This window comes from Crocodylus porosus, unplaced genomic scaffold, assembly GCF_001723895.1.
Source record: "Crocodylus porosus isolate Cpor-Errol unplaced genomic scaffold, CroPor_comp1, whole genome shotgun sequence".
In the NCBI taxonomy this organism is placed as follows: Eukaryota; Metazoa; Chordata; order Crocodylia; family Crocodylidae; genus Crocodylus; species Crocodylus porosus.
Window position 1 is genome coordinate 50,518,621 of NW_017728943.1, and position 17,106 is coordinate 50,535,726.

Sequence of the window (17,106 nt, forward strand, 5' to 3'; positions counted from 1 at the left end):
TTGATTAGGTTGGCAGATTTATTCATGCCCATGGTCCTGTGCATTAATCTGACACTGGTACAGAATTAATAACCACTTTACTGCTTTAAGTAGGCTACTAAGAGCAGTTTCATTTGCCATTTAAAGCAGTATGGGGTTGTGTGATTCCAGAGTTGCAGGTTCTAGCATGCAAGCATCATAACATTTTTTTCTGGTATACAAGTCTCCTCCACACTCCACCCGAGCTTTAGTTTTACCAGGGCAGACACTTTTCATAGTTTTTCCTGGTGACTGAGGCTTCAGGTATAAGCCAGACTGGAGGCTTGTGCCTGGCCCAATGCCAGGGAAGGGACAGGCAGTGTCCTGGACAGGCAGGGGAGAACGGTTGGTCAGTCGGACAGGGGCTGCCAGGAGCAGTGTCTGGGTCAATGGGTCACAGTGTCTGGGTCACTGAGTTTGGCAAAGGTACTTTTCCTTACTGAGACTCCCCAGAACCCCACCACCAGTGGCACTAAGACATTCAGAACATGCCGCTCACTGGCTCCAGCATAACATGCAACACTTGCAGAAAGTTTTTTTGAAGAGCGTGGCTCCTGAGATTTCGCCTGTAACTAGCCATAGCTGAATTGCACCCCCACCCCCAACACCATTTATTTCCTCAGTGCTTTAACAGAAACCTGGCAAGTGGTGATCTGTGACCACACAGGACCATTAAATGTGACCCCTTTATGAGTAGTGGGTCAGTTCTATCAGCATTCATTTCCTTACCAGCTATGTCAGGGCTAAATTAAGATCAGATTAGGATGGCATTATGAGGCAAGATATTTCTTGGGCTCCCTGCCTGGCCTGCCTACACCACCTTGGCTCCTGGTTCCCACCAACATGGCACGCAGACAGACATGACAATGTTTACAACTTTATTTAGCATCCCTAGTTGTCCTGCACCAGTTATCCTCACACCAGTTGTCCTGCAGCCCTGCATACCTAAGCGCAGGTGCTGAGGGCTGTGTAACAGTGGGGAAGAGCAGTTATCCTGCAGGGGCAGGGAGGGGCCAGAAGGGTTTGGAGCAGTGACAGCAGGTACATGTGGCTAGCACCCAGCGGCCTGCCAGCCCCAGGTGGGCACCCTGGGCAGAGCCATGCTGGCCAGGAAGGGATATGTCCGTGCAGGCAGTGTCTGCTTCCCGGGGTTGCCTGCTGCTTGCAGTCCTTGAAGCAGGCAGCAGCAATTTGCTTTTTAGCAGGAAATGAAACCACTCCCTGGTGCCTAAGTAAAGTGCCCAAGCAGATTTTTATTCCTTTCATTAATCAGGGGTTGATTATGGGCTGACAGGACTACTTGCAACCAGCCCTGACCCCCCACCCACCCCTGGAAGCCAGGGACAGCATGGCCCAGGCAGGCACCCTGGCCAGGGCCATGCTGGCCTGGCAGGGGTGTCTGCATAGGTGAGCAAAAGATTGATTCATGACAGGATGCTGCTACATCTGCTGTCCAAAAATACTCACTACACACAAATACTTGCAAATTGAAGTGACATCTAGTGTACAAACGGGCTAACAACACAGAACTGTAGCTGTATCTGGTGGACAGGGGGGCTCATTACACATCATTCAATGAATTACCATGTACAAGTGACAGCTCAGTGACTGTATCATTGCAATTTGTCTCGATGCAGACTAAAATACATTGGAATGTGGTTTATTTTGCATCACAAACTCATTAAAATCACAAAAAAACTGTATATGTAAATTGTGAATTAAACCGCAAAAAAGGGCAATTTTCTTCGTGTATACAAGTGCCTCAAAAGACAAGGGAGGGGGAAAGAGAGACAGAGGGGAGAGGGGAAATAGGGACAGTTCTAAGAGAGAAAAGCAAATGAGTAGTAAACTTACATGAACAAAGGGGGTCAAAAATCTAATCCATATAATGAGCGAAGGAACCATATTCCCTGTTTAAACCATATTTAACACAGTCCAGTTTGCGGATGATTTCTTGTTCTGCAGTTTCCCATTCAAACTGGTTGCCTGAGAACAGCCATCATGATGTCAGCGATGGAGTGTCCAGATAGGATGGAGTGTTCTGTCACAGGCTTTTATGTCTTTTTACAGCTGATGTGAGACTGGTGTTCACTCATTCTTACATGTCGAGATCACCTTGTCTGTTTGATGTAGACAGTAGAGGAGCATTGTAAGCAGGCGATGGTGTTTATGACATTGGTAGAGTTGTAGGTGGATGAAACCTGGATGTTGTACTCTTTGTTATGAGGTCTGTTGATGATGTGGTTTGCATTGATATGAGGACACAGCAGGCATTTGAGTCAATTAAAAGGTCTGGTGCCTTGGTGAGGAGGGGAGTTAATTAGTTTGTTGTTTGAAAGATACCACTTGAGGTTGAGGGAGGGCTGTCTGTAAGTCAGGACAGGTTTGTCTGAAAAGGCTACCTTGTGATGGTCAGCCTTTTCCAGGAGAGGTTGGAGATCATTAATGATGTGCCTTGGGTGTTCAAGCTAGGATTGTAGGTGACAACCAGAGGGATTCTAGTGTCTTTTTCCCAGGATTGGTACTGGCAGGTCAGAGTATGGTCTGAGCTTGGCTTTGTTGATTTTCAATGATCTTCCGAGGTCCCTTCCAGCCCTAATGTCTACAAATCTATGATTTGAGTGGCTACAGTTTGGGGACTGTATTATAACTGTAGGAGTCCCAGCTCTAGGTCCTTAAGGTGTTCATCCATCCTGGTTGGTGTGGTCAGAGCAGATTCAGTTGAAAGGGAAAGCTTGGCTGTATATGGATCTAGTGATGTGTTTAGGATGAAAGCTGATGGCATGAAGGTAGCTGTGGAGGTCAATAGGTTTCCGATACAATGCAGTAGTGACATGGCCACTAACCTCCACTGCAGTGGCCATATCTACATGAGACGCTGACTGTGCAGTTATTACTTGTATAAACAAGTAAGTACTAAATGACTGCGCAGTAATGAGAATTACTGCACAGTAGCATCACCAAATGGCTTTTAGGTGATGCTAACTGCGCAGTAACTTGTTATTACTGGGCAGTAGAGTTGAATCGCACTTCCTGCCACGCAATGCTACTGCACAGTGGGCACATCTACACGACACTACATCGCCATAGCAACACGCTACAGTGACGTAGCGTGGCGGGCAAAAACCACAATGCTGTAGCTGTGTCACCATAGCAACACACTCCTTCATTATGGCGTGCTATTCACCTGCTCTGGTGAAGTAGCAGCTAAAAATAACCATGCACAGCTGGCACGGCACAGGCTGTTATTGCACCATCATTTAGTACTTCTACAAGGAAGTGATGGCACCATAACAATGGCACCATATGGCCACATGTAGATGCACCCTGTAGTAATGAAGTACTGCACAATTGACATTTCACATAGACACAGCCAGTGTCTACAAAATTTATCTGCTGCATGGACTTAGTTTGATGGAGGGGTGGAAGTTGTTAAAGTTATGGTGACATTTCTGTATATGGACACGTGTCCATATTATGAAGATGTCATCAGTGTACTTGAGGTATACCAGGCGAGTGAGAGGGCAGCTGTGAAGGAAATGGACTTCAAGGTCTGTCATAAATATGTTGGCATACTGGGGAGCCATATGTGTGCCCATGCTAGTTCCATTTGTTTGTAGATATAGGGAGTCCCCAAACCTGTTATCTATGAAAACAACACAGTAGAGCTTAATGGAAACAGAAGCAGTTTTCTTGTCAGATGGCATGTCTACGTGTGCTATTAATGTGCCTCAATAAACTCCAGCACACTTCACTCCAGTTTTATTGTTCCTGGGTGCAGCATTTATGCATGTGCCTGGGACTGCAGCACATTGAGCCAGGACAGCACAGCCCCAGCTGGCAGAGGGCCCAGGGGGTCAGCCTGCCAGCCCAGAACTGATCTGCCCCAGCTCAACATGCTGCAGAGAGGCTGGCTGCACCACGAGGGTGCTACAGTGGAGGACTAGCTGGCAGGCAGCCCTGCATTCTGCCATAGGATAGTACGTGAGTTGGACAGTACTATTCTACATCAGAGTTAATTAGATTACTGCAGCCTAATAGCACTGTGACTATAGATAGTGATGCTTTACTGGGGAGCTAATTAGTCAACTCTGCAGTGAGTGCATGTGTAAATGAACCCAGCGAAAATGTTCTTTTTTGCTTGTACTCCATCCTTATGAGATGCCTGTGTACAAAGATATGATATTCATAGTAGCTAATATGGCATTTGCTGGAAGCTTGTCAGTATTGGCCAATTTAATTATCATACTACACTATTTTTGATGCTGGTCTAGTGAAAGATAAACTGGACTTAAAAAAAAAAAATTATAAGGTTTACACAGCAAGTCCTTGTCATGATTCCTCCTTCTGCCTATGAATAAAATGGTTCCTTCTGGTTTCAGGTCTATTTAGATGAAGCAGAAGCTGAATGTTAAAACCATGAAGTTGACATAGCCCATTAGGAGCTCCAGCCAGCTTTTGGATTCTTTTGACATAAAGATCAGCTTGTATCTAAAAGAACTATGTTGATATAACTTTCTTCTTATGCTTATCGTTGTTCTTTGGAAGAGCTGTCACTTGAAACCTATTCTGTAAAAGGCATTGCAACATCAGTAGTCATATTCAAGTCCTGCCTCATGAGATTGTAATATCAGATTTTTAACTTCCATACTGTCACTTTTCAGTAAGCAGAAGTGCTTAGAGATAGTGCCTCATGTGGCATCTGGATTTGGCCTATTCATTCTACTGAGTCACAGGTGCCCTCTCACTCCCCTGGTATACCTCAAGAAGGCAGGGCAGGGCAGCACCTTGGAAATTAACTGGTTCAGACTGGTTTTGTAGGCACCAGTCTACTTCATAGTTCATACTTCATAGCATGGATGAAGTAGACTGTCACCTATGAAAGCTTATGCCTCGTTGAACCAGTTAATCTCTATGGCCCCTGACAGACATTAATTACACTTAACACATAATTAACTGGTTAATCACAGCCTAAGTAGTGGCCTGGCCCTGTGTTGAATCAGTTAATGGTGTGATAAAGAAATAAGCCACAAAGTTATTACACAAAATTGAGGCTGTTTTTTATCATGCCTGAACGTGCAGCCAGTGCCCAGCCTCTGGAGCACACGGGAGCCTGTCAAGACTCCCGTATGCTCCAGAGGCTAGGAGGCCCTTCAGCTGATTAGGGCTTCCTGTTAAGGGAGTATACCACCCATAGTCCCTAGCTGGGAATCGTATGTGCTTCTGTGGCTGGAAGTCCCATGAGCTGATTGGGGCACACACAACCGGAAGCACTGATCAGTTGACGGGCTCCCAGCTATGGGATCACAGTGCGATCATGCGGCTGAGAGCCAAGCTTGCTATTTGCTGGTGTAGGGGTGCCCAAGATTGAGTTCCCCCTGCACTGGTATTTTGGTGCAATAGGATCTGATTCAGGATCCCTCAATCACACTTCCTGCATCAGATCCCATCACGCCTTTACCTTAACATCTATCACAGGCCTATGGTGCTACTCTGCCCTGCCTCCATGTTTGCTGTTCACAATTCTTTAAGAAATCATGGTGCTTATACAGGAAACATGCTGCTTCATTTTACAAGAAGAGGTAGCTGTGGATAGTTTTAATGAAAAACCATTTTGAAAAAACAGAAAATTAATTACCTGTCATAAAACTCCTAGAAAATTTCAAAGGACTGTCAGCCTTCTAAATTATTTTCTCTGTTGAAGTATCCCTGAATACTGTGATCCAAGACCAGGGGGTTTTAGCGAGAGGAACTTGAAAGAATAATCCAAATCTTCAATTGAACAGAACCCTTCTCAAAGGCCAACATGAAATTGCACAATATGAAGTTTTTTTGCACAGCTTCCTACAGATCCCCACCCCCAACTGTACAAAGAAAAAGTAGAAAATGAGCCTTAGTAGCTAACATTTTCCATACTCCCTGTTAGATTCAATCTACTATAAGCTAAATAAGCAGCCAAACATTCCTGCAAAGTTAAATCTCTAGAGTGAATTCATACTGCATTTGAGATAGATAAAACGGATAGATTGATGGATGGTATAAATGAAGCAAGACCAACCAATTCATCAGTAGAACTGTAACCTGTATGTTCACAGCAGTATCTAGGACATTGATGCAGTGAGATATTTAAGCCCATGAGTAGTCTCATTAGGTACTAGAAGAAGCTTTGTATTTGGATATAAATTCACCAAACATGAGAAGCACAAATCTGCTACCCGTAAGCGGAAGAACTTACCTGTTCTCTACTGTCTGGGGCAAGTCTGTACAAATTGAGGGAAAAATGGTCAGATAATGGAGTACCCATTCCAGTTAACCTACTCTTAGCATGCTCTTCTGGGTTGTCATGTACCTGTACTACAGTTTCTTCACATATTTCCTACTATGCATAACAAATTGTAGGGAGTAAGTAAACATTATGAGATGTCTTCAGAACAATTAGTGATGGACAAATTTTGATGAATATTGAAACCTTTCTTTTTCTTTGCTCCTCCCTTACCCCATTTCCTACCAAGTGGTATGTTTCGCAATGGTATTTTGTCATTGGTTGTATGGTGCCAATCTGATATCTCTCTACCTTGACCTTGCAAACCTTATGCTCATTTAACTTTACGTGCTTGAGGAGACCCAGTAAAAGTAACAGAATTACTTAAATATGCAAACTGAAGCATGTACATGACTCTTCACAAGAATGGGGCTTTAATTTACACCCTTCAGAACAGAATCAAATAATTTAGAGTTTTTATATGTTCTAATGTAATGCCTTATTCTAAAAGCATAACTAGCCACATCCAGAGACAATACAAAATAACTGCTCTGATGGAAAGATAGATATTTATATCTTCTTAATATGACTTTGTTTCCAGACAGGTATTACCACAATACCGTATTACTGTGATAAGAACAATTAATAAAATCAATAACAGTAATAATCAACAGCTGCTTCTCTTACGTGTGGGATAGGCACATCTCTTGGAAAAGGCTGGTTTTGCCTGTAACAGGAGGCAGACATGTTGTTCTTTGGGAACTGTAGACCAGAACCACCATATAGTATTGTAGTCTTCTGTCATTATCAGCCTGAGTCATATTCAAATCTAGAAGTGACAAGCATCTTATTTCATAGTGACTCCTCTGAATCACCTTTTCAGCATGAAAATTGTTAATCAGGAGGTTGAGACCCTCGCTTATCCTCATGGTCAGTGCCAAAAGAATATTGTTAAACCATGTCGGTTTGGCACTGCCATCACAGATGCATGACCTGCTTACTGCTTCTTTGACCTTACAGAAAAGCTGAGAAAAATATTATGCAATAACTTAAGGCCCAAATCTGTGAGTCACAGAAAATGGATGACCTTTAGTACCTTTTGGAAACTGCTCAGTACCAGCTGGTACTGCTCCACTCTTTAATTGTACCTAGTATCATTTTAAACTGAGTATCTTCTAATTAACAACTTCATTCCAATCTCAGAAAGCAACCCTCATAGGTTCACTATCTGCCTCACCAATATGTCAGCTGGAAGCTGATTCCTGAAAATGGATAGACAGATAGTTACCTGGACACTGTACTGGAGAGAAACAAACCTGGGAAGATTGCTTTGGTTTTGCAGTACTTTGTCAACTGATTAGCTGTTATGCCAAATTCAAATTAGGATGCAACTTAGATCTGGGTCCACTTCTGTGCAAACTCATGAGTGCAAGTTTACACAAGTGTAAAGTTCAAAGAGGGCTTGGGTTAAACCATTCCAGTTTGAACAGTCTGAGCGAGTATCTCCTGCTGACACTTCCTTGTTCCTTTTGGTACTGGTGAGGTTGGTGATCCCTGGATCTCTCCTCCCCTAATTCTCCCACACAAATTCGTATTGTTAGAACTGGTATTTTGTTCATGTAAAAAAAGTGACAGACTGAACCATGTTAATCCTTTAAAAATCTCTTGAAACATTTTTGGGAGTTTCCTTTTTTTTTTTTTTAATTTTAAAAGCCCTAAACCTATTTTTTAATTTTTTATTCAAATTTTAACCATCCTTTTTTAGATAAAACTCAAAAAATATTCAAAACCACTACTTTGGTAAAAAATGCCATTTTCATCAATAAAACTTATTAAATGAAGAGTTCCTACAACATCTACTTCTAGGAGTCCTAGTTTTCTCTGTTTAAAAATCACTAATTCTCTGATAAAAATAGGAAAAATAGCAAATAGTTAATTTGTTTAATGCATTAATCACGCATGTGGTTTTGGAGCCTGAGCCCAGGCTCTGCTCTGCCATCGTCACTGCAACCAACATCCAGGCCACCTAGTAGGGCAGTGGTACTAGCACAGAGGACCACAGAACAGCCAGGGCACAGGCTCCAGGCTACTGTAATGGTGGGAAGGTGTGCACAAAGACACAGATGAGCAGCCACAGCCTGCAGCCAGCAACGTAGCCCAGTGGCATGTAGAGCACCACCCAGCAGGTAAGTCTGTAGGAGACAAGGGGCATGGAGGAGGCAAAATGTGGGGGAAGCAGATCAAGGCCCCCACAGTGAGGGAGGGAGTGGGGTAGGGGCAGGGACAGAAGCTGAGGTGAATGGGGCCCTGGGGCTGGGGTGGACCACGGGATGAAGTTTCGAGTGGCTCATCCAGGGGCACAGGAAGGGGCAGTTCTTGCCATTGCATGCACCCCTGGGGGAAGCATGCAGGCACATTCCCCCTGGATTTTTAAGTGAGGTAGAGGTGAGCTGCAGGCTGGGGCTCTCTCTACTCTGCTGCCTTTGCCCCAGGAGCTGTTCACTGGCCATGCCATGCATTCCTTGCCTGCCTGGTGGCAGAAGGCCCAGCATGGCATTGAATGGCTCCTGGGGAAATGGCAGCAGGTCACAGAGCCCGAAGCCTACAGCCCACCCCTGCCCCATGCACAAATCCAGGGGGCACATGTCCCCTATGCCTCCCCTGGGGTTGCACGTACTGCTGGGCACTGTGCTCCCTACCACACCTGAATAAGCTGCCCACGGCTCTGTCCCATTAACTGCCCCAGCCATGGAGTCCCATTCACCCCAGCCCCTGCCCCACTCCCTCACTGTAGGGTCCTCAATCTACCCACCCTGGCCCTTCCCTCTGTCCATACCCCTTCCTCTCCACAGTCTTACCTGCTGTGCAGTGTCTGTATGTGTGTCTGCCCCTCACTCTCAAGCCACAGCCCCCACAGCCTTGCTGGTGCCCCTCACGCCTGACCCACAGTACCCCACATCCTGCCAGGGCATGCAGGAACCTCCCTCCCCAGGCTCCAAACCCCACACATACCCACAGCCTCCAACACCTTCACAAATTCCCACCCCCCAGCCATACAACGTACTTACATAATTTTGTATAATTTGAGTTTTTCTGTACATAATTTTGAGCTTTTAGCTATGCAATTAAAATTGCAATTAAATGCATCTATTTTTTAATTGTACAACTAATCATGATTTTTTATTATTATTTGACAACCCTAGTTTTTCTCCTTAAAATGAGATAATCCAGGTTTTTACCATGTTTTTCCATAGCGAACGGAAAACCCAAATCCCTGCTTATTATATCTGACTTCCTGTAATTTCTAAATGCAGTTCTGACAGAAGATACAATGATTTATATTATTTGTTTATGTTACATGGGCAGCACTCCAAATTATCCCCTCCCCCCCCCCCGCAAATGCATGTCTGATTCAAATAAGTGGGACTTCTTGCAAAATAAAATCCTTCTAACTAGGAATGAGCTTCATGACATTTGCAAGTCAAGCCTCAGGCTCATTTATTCTTTGTAATGTATTGTGTTTTCAGTATTTTTAAATTTTTGTAAATGTTCATTAGCCTTCATATTAATTCCAAGTCCTGAGTTGGGGTAAATAATCAGTTAACAATAGAGTCAGAGCTGTTAAAAGAAACCGAATGATTACTCTTATTTTTTGCATTACTCCTGCTGTGTGTCTTTCTTATTAACTATATTATTTTTTCCATTCCAGTTTTGAATTGCATCCAATATGTAATACATCTGGTGCCAAGCAAGACCATGATGAGCAGCCTGTGGACAGGATACATAGAAGATCTGCAGCAGAAGATTACATTTACAACTATGCCATAGGTTTTGACCTGCCAGAAAATGAGTTTGACTTTGACTATGGTTTATGTAATGAAGTAGTTCATGTTGCTTGCTCTCCTAAGCCGGATGCCTTCAATCCATGTGAAGATATTATGGGATACAATATTCTCAGAGTCCTGATATGGTTTATCAACATTCTAGCTATCACTGGGAATGTTGTTGTACTGGTTATTTTAATAAGCAGTCAATATAAACTTACTGTCCCTCGATTTCTAATGTGCAATCTTGCATTTGCAGACCTATGTATAGGCATCTATCTGCTGCTGATTGCATCTGTGGACATAAAGACCAAAAGCCAGTATTACAATTATGCCATAGATTGGCAGACTGGTGCAGGATGCAATGCTGCAGGATTTTTCACGGTATTTGCAAGTGAACTTTCTGTCTACACGCTAACTGTGATTACCCTGGAAAGATGGCACACAATTACCTATGCCATGCAACTGGATCGTAAGGTTCGCTTTCGACACGCTGCGGTGATTATGATTTTTGGATGGTTGTTTGCCTTCACTGTAGCCCTTCTTCCCATATTTGGAGTCAGCAGTTATATGAAAGTCAGCATCTGCCTGCCAATGGATATAAACATGCCCTTTTCTCAGGCATATGTCATATTCCTTCTAGTGCTGAATGTCCTTGCATTTGTGATCATTTGTGCCTGCTATATTCGCATATACTTCACAGTGAGAAACCGCAATGTCATCTCTTCAAACAGTGACACAAAAATTGCCAAGCGTATGGCCATCCTGATCTTCACTGATTTTTTGTGTATGGCACCAATATCTTTTTTTGCCATTTCGGCTTCCCTCAAGGTTCCTCTCATCACAGTGTCAAAATCCAAGATCCTTCTGGTTTTGTTCTATCCTATAAATTCATGTGCCAACCCTTTCCTGTATGCAATTTTCACAAAAACTTTCCGCAGAGATTTCTTCATTTTACTGAGCAAGTTTGGCTGCTGTGAAATGCAAGCCCAGATTTACAGAACAGAGACTTCCTCATCCATCCATAACTCCCACATGAGAAATGGCCATTATACCCCAGCTTCTAAAACTAGTGATGGAACCATCTATTCACTGGTTCCTCTGAGCCAGTTGAGCTGAAATAATTGAATGGATCTGGTTTTGCGGCAGCACGGTAATCATTTCAACTGTGAATTTGTGCAATGGCTTTAACATAACACGCAAACTTATGCTTGTATGAGCCAATGAAGTCTTTTTATTGTCTGCTGTATATTTTATTTTCATGAACTGCCATCATAGATGGGACAGCAGCATCAGTCCTTGAAGGATGAAGAATGAAACTTCATATCACACTGTGTCCTTGCAGAATTATCTGAAGAATTCCATATGCAATAGTAACTTCCCCTGTCCCCACAGACGAAGATACTTACTTTGTTTCCTGAAGCTGTGCTAGGCCACTTACTGTATTGTGGTTGAACAATAAGTGTTAGCTCTAAATGGTTGGGAGGGGGAAAAAAGCAAACAAAAGAAAAAATGTTTTATTGTAAAACAGTGAAGAATTTAAGGTCACAATAAATTTGAAGAATGAGTCATTAGCTTTCTTTCATTAGAGCTAACTACATCTTTAAGCTGACAATTTAGAAGGCCAAAATACAACTCTGATACCAGCACTGCCCTTTGGAAAATATTTCCAAAGCCCAGAATGTTTCCACTTCTGCTCACCATAGCGGAAGGCTAAGGACATAGCTTAGGCTAAGGCTAAGGCAGGAATTAGCTTGAAGAGAAGTGCCTATTAACGAAGTGTTTTGACTCAGTGATCTGTATGTAGTTACAACAATTGTTCTTGTGTCATAACATTGGCTTAAGCTTGTGATCTTGTTATTCTGAGCCAGAAAATTTTGACAAGTGACAGGATTCTTTAATCTTACCCTTAACTTTACAAGTCCCAGTGTGGTAACTTTAGCAACCTCAGTGGAACGTGGAAGGAGCAATAAAGGTTACTGGAGGGAAGATATTGGAGGAGCACCAGCAAGCTAGGCTGCACACCTTGTGGTCTGAATGCTTGCTGCAGCTCTAGCATTTTTGAAAAATAGTTCTCTTAATAAAGAGTCAAGTTAGTTTTATAAGCTCAAAGGCTTTCTGTGCTTATGCCCCACTCACAGTATATGTAATGTGGTCAGTGGCACTGAGCAGTCTAATGAGGGAGAGAGTGAATAACAAGCAAAGAAAGAAGCATCTAGAGGCAGAGCAAACAGACTTCATAGAGGGACTCAGGAAATGCTGAATTTCCAGACAAAAAACTTGCACAAGCAAGAATTCAGTCTGTATATAGAACTGACCAGGGACAATAAAAATAAAAACTGAAAGTAAACTCTTTTATTATTTCTTTGGGAATAAAAGAACAAAAAGTAAATGCAACACTGTTGCCATGAATAATGCCCAGAACACTGGGGTAGTTAATAAAGTTGTTTGACAAGTACCATGATCCCAGGGAAAACTGGACTGTAGGGAGAGAGAATTTTTTAAAACTAAAAGCAGGAGAAAAGGGAATAACTAGTTATGTTGCACTGCTGAAAACTCCGGTTTCACTATATAACTGTGGAGGCATTAAAGATTCCCTAATTAGAGGCAGGAACATTTGTGAGACACAACTTGCATGAGGGACTGTTGAGAGGAACAGACTTAAACCTAGCAAGAACTGCCCCAGGAAATGATGAAAACAGTAACAGCTAGCAGTACAAAACAATACATAAACTCAAGCTAAAACAGCCTAGGAAGTGTGACATATGCAGACCAACCAAGAATTCAGTCATGATACATATGTACTATGGAAAACCACACAAAAAACAAAAAGACCCGCCTATGGACAATGGGACACAGCTGTGGAAACATAATTGTTTTAGGTTTCAAGGTTGCAGCTATCCCAAAAAGAAAGAATGGCTATTGCATTAAGTAGTTGAGGATGTAGAAAGGAGAGAACAGTAACTACAATGAGACTTGCATATCCAAAGACTCTCAGTGACCCTAAGTAGCAGAAGAAGGGTGCTGTGAATTCAGCTGCCATATTTGCAACTATTGGAACAGTGACCAGTTCAACTTCATGTGGCTCAAGGAGTCATCTGCAATGGAACACTAGCAACATGAGCAAGTAGCAGTAAGGGACCGGAGAAATGTTACTGAATGCTCTTGATAGACAATTAAATCATTCTGAGGCCAGTAGACACATGCAGACTTCATCAGGAGCCCACAAATGCAGAGATCCATTATTTCTAGTTTTGACAGTGAAAAAAAGAACTGCAAGCCTACAAAGAAGAGGCTACATTATATACAAAGAGTAATATCAGACAAATTATCACAATATCAGTAGCGGTAACAGCATTTCATGTAAATCCTCATAAACCAAAAACTACTTGCCAGAACACTACAAGGAGACACTACTCATCACTCATTATTGAGGCTATACTGTCCTGAGCAAAGCTGTTCACTGTGATGTAAAGAATAAGTTCTGACATACTGAGCTGGTTGAGCCATTGAGCCACCTCACAACCTTTGCCACATCTTTTGCTTGGTACCATTGCATACAAATGTATTTGACCCAACTAAACCAAGCACTCCCCAGACATCAAGACTGTGCTATTGACATGCTTATCCCAGAACCTGCAAATCCCAAGTCAGAAGCAGAATATGCAACGTAGACAACCTGAGGCTGAGGAGCACTGAGGTCCCTGCAACGAATATCTGTTGACTTCAGTGGGACCCAGACAAACACTGAGAAAATGAGCACCATTAAGAACATCTCCAGACCCGAAAAAAAGGTGAAGGAAGCCCAGCGGTTTATAGGGATGGATAATTATCTTTCAAAATCCTGCACACACCAAGCAGAAGCCCATGTCCCCTTAGGACACTTATCACATAACAATGCCAAATGGGGATGCTCAGAGACTAAATGATAGGCAGTTGAAAGAATAAAGTCAGTCATAAAATGAGACAAAAGGCCTAAAATGTAACATCCAGATAGAACAGCTAGAGCTCCAGCATGATGCCTTGGAGGAGACTTAAGAGCAGCACGGAGGCAAAAGTGAGAAACCGCAAGGCATTTTCTCATAGAGCCTTGGCAGACACAGATATGCTTGGGTAAAAATGGACCTATCTACTTTGTTCTCAGGAAAAGGATAATTCCATCATATTACCTTTGAAAACAAGATTCAGCTAGATCATAAAGATCAAGAGATGGTAACCTATGTTCCCAAGACAGAATTTTCTTTAAAATGGACCAAGAGGTAATCTCAGCACTCTTTAAGAGATAGCATCATAAAACAGATACGTTTCACACCCAAGGCACCCAAGATTAAATGAAAAATGTGTTGCTGCTGGTCATACATGAATACCATAGTATACAATATACAGACAATAGGAAACATTTCAGTGCAGTGGAATTCAAATGGTTTAATACCAAATGGAAATTTGATCACAGGCCTTCCTCTGGATACTCAGAGCAATGGCATAGGTAGACAGGAAGAGGCTGATGTCAAAGACTTGTAGGAAATTACATGAAATGAAAAATGTAAACAATTATTACCCAGCAATGCTGCATCATTGCAAGATACCCTTCACATTCCTCCTCCAGAGCAGCAGCTCCCAGCAAGGACAGGCCTGAGCATGGTCCTCCCATGCCCTCCAACAAGCTGCAAACCCAGAAGTTCACTCTTGTGGACATTTCTGAGTGAGTGCAGGGGGTATAAGCCCAGAAAAGCTGCTCTGGAAAATGTCCAAAAAGGACCAATACCAAGATCCAAAGGACTTAGAAAGAGTATCAGCTGCTAGCTGGTCTGGTCAGGAGAAACAAAGTGTGTAAACATATCAGAGGACCAAACAGATACACCCAACAAAATAAAGTCAATAATGTGGTAGCCAAAAGTCCCCCAACCAGGATAATACAAACAAGAAATGAAAGACTGCTTTGAAAACCAGCACACTTGAACAGGCCACCACAAGGACCTCACGTGGGGAACCTACATACTGGTAATTTCCAGCCCTACTATGTCAGTGCACACTATCACAAACAACACAATAAGCAACAACAGTGACAATTATTCTTAAAGGGAAAGATGTAATTACCTGCATAGTACTTGAAAGAGGGAACACAGATTTCAAAGAAGCGATAGTCTAGAGGAGGCAACAGGAGGCCAGCCTCTATGTACAGAGCTGGAATGCTAGCTAGCTGCAGTTGCAGCATCTCTGTACATACTGTTCTTAATAAAGAGTCCATTTAAGTTTAAAAACATTGAGTCCTCTTCTGTTGTTACCTATGGTACATAAAACAATGCCCAACAGGGTGTATGAGACTGCTGCATTCCAGCATAAGTGAAAGAAGAAGATAAGGGCACAAGCATTTTGTGGTTTTATATGCCTTAATACTTTTTCGTGCCCAATTTGGGATGCCTTCAAAGAGCCTGATTTTTAAAATATACTGGATACCCATGCTCTGAAAAAATCAGGCCCTTAAACATGTTTTTGGCTCCCATGACTCATGAGTGAAAACCCTGACTATTATTTATATCATCTTCCATGTTGAACAGTATTACTCTCAACTCCATTGTGCACCTGCCTCCCTACTTAAAAGTGTAAAAGATCAGTAAGAGCAGAAATGGAGCCTTATATGTTGGGAGACCTATATTTAAGTTCAATCATTTTGCTAAAAAGGTCCCTGGTAAAAGAGAGATGTTTAGGCTTGACAGGGAGCCTAAAGCAGAACATAGGTACTTTAACTGCTGAAATCCAAAATTTAGATCTTCAAAACCCTACCTATCCTGGAAATGTCTATGTTTCTGTCAGAAGTCTGCTGAATTTCTGTCACTGAATACATAAGTCTTGATAACTTCTCAGTACTTATCTCATGCCTAAGCCTAAGCAGAAACTCAGTCTAGCTGTTCTGCTGCCTACCTGATCTGCAGAGCCTAATGTACTATTCATGCTCACATAAAACTTAAACCCACCCTGAAAAAGAAGGTAGCCTCCCTTTATAGTGCACTAGCTGAATGGTTACAATCCTGATCTGAGCTATAAGAAATCCAAATCCAAATATTTTTTTCTGCCTGCTTCGGAGCAGGGATTTGAAATCAGGCCTGCATCCTTTAAAAGTAGACTGACTATACATCCGGATTTGGCTGGGACAGTCCCAGATTTTGTAGGCCATCCTGGTGTCCAGGCTAGCTGGCAAAAATTCAAACAGAAGTCCTAGAATCACAGAGGCATGGGGCAGAGCCCAGTGGGGAGGTAGAGCGGCATGATGCGCCAGGCAGGTAGGCCTGGCACCGCTCGTCTGCTTGGGGCAGGGATCAGCCAGGGCAGGGCAGAGGGAGAGCACTGCTGTGAGCGTGGGCAGCTCACACGTTTGTGTATGTGTGGTGGGGGGGGAGAAGGGACACACCCTCCTGACCATGGTACCCTGAGCAGTCACCCACATGGCCCATCCCTAAGGCTGGCACTATGCAGCAGACAAGTTCATTCCATCACGTTCTGAAGGCTGGGCACGTGTGGGTGGCAGCAGCAGTGCCTGCCCACCAATCTGCCTGGCACACTGTGCCGCTTGCTTAGTTTGTTTCCAGTCCCTGTATCAATTGATATTTCTTAATGCATGGGAACAGTTGTGGTAAGGCCCTGGAGGATGCCTTACTAGTACAGCTCCTGAATAGTTTAGCTTGAATCCTTACAGCCAAGGGGCTAGCTTACCACCCCTAGTGAAAGCAGCAGGTAGACTTTAGCTTCATTAGAAGAATTAAATAGCCTGAATTGAAAACTCAAACTATCAGACGCACATGAAAGGCGAGGAGGTTAGGGACAACACCCAGGTAAGGGGCCAAGTTCATTCTCTAAGCATAGACACTGAATTTTCCAAAATCTTCAGCTCCCGTTTAGGTACCAGAATAAAAGCTAGATTTTCAAAAACACAGTTTGCTGAGAACTTTAAAATATAAGCACTGAATGCCACAACAACCCAACTGTTTTGAGTCTCCAGCTGCC

At 43.0% G+C, this 17,106-nt stretch overlaps 1 protein-coding gene across 1 annotated transcript in view; it reads left to right on the forward strand.

Annotated features, from left to right (window-relative positions):
- FSHR (follicle stimulating hormone receptor) overlaps window positions 1-15,361 on the forward strand; it is a 188,118-nt gene extending 172,757 nt beyond the window's left edge. Inside the window, exon 10 of the mRNA XM_019549338.1 lies at window positions 9,990-15,361. Coding sequence (XP_019404883.1) covers window positions 9,990-11,223 — 1,234 coding nt within the window. The 3' untranslated portion in view covers window positions 11,224-15,361. The remainder of the gene's footprint in view (window positions 1-9,989) is intronic.
- Window positions 15,362-17,106: the final 1,745 nt, after the last annotated feature.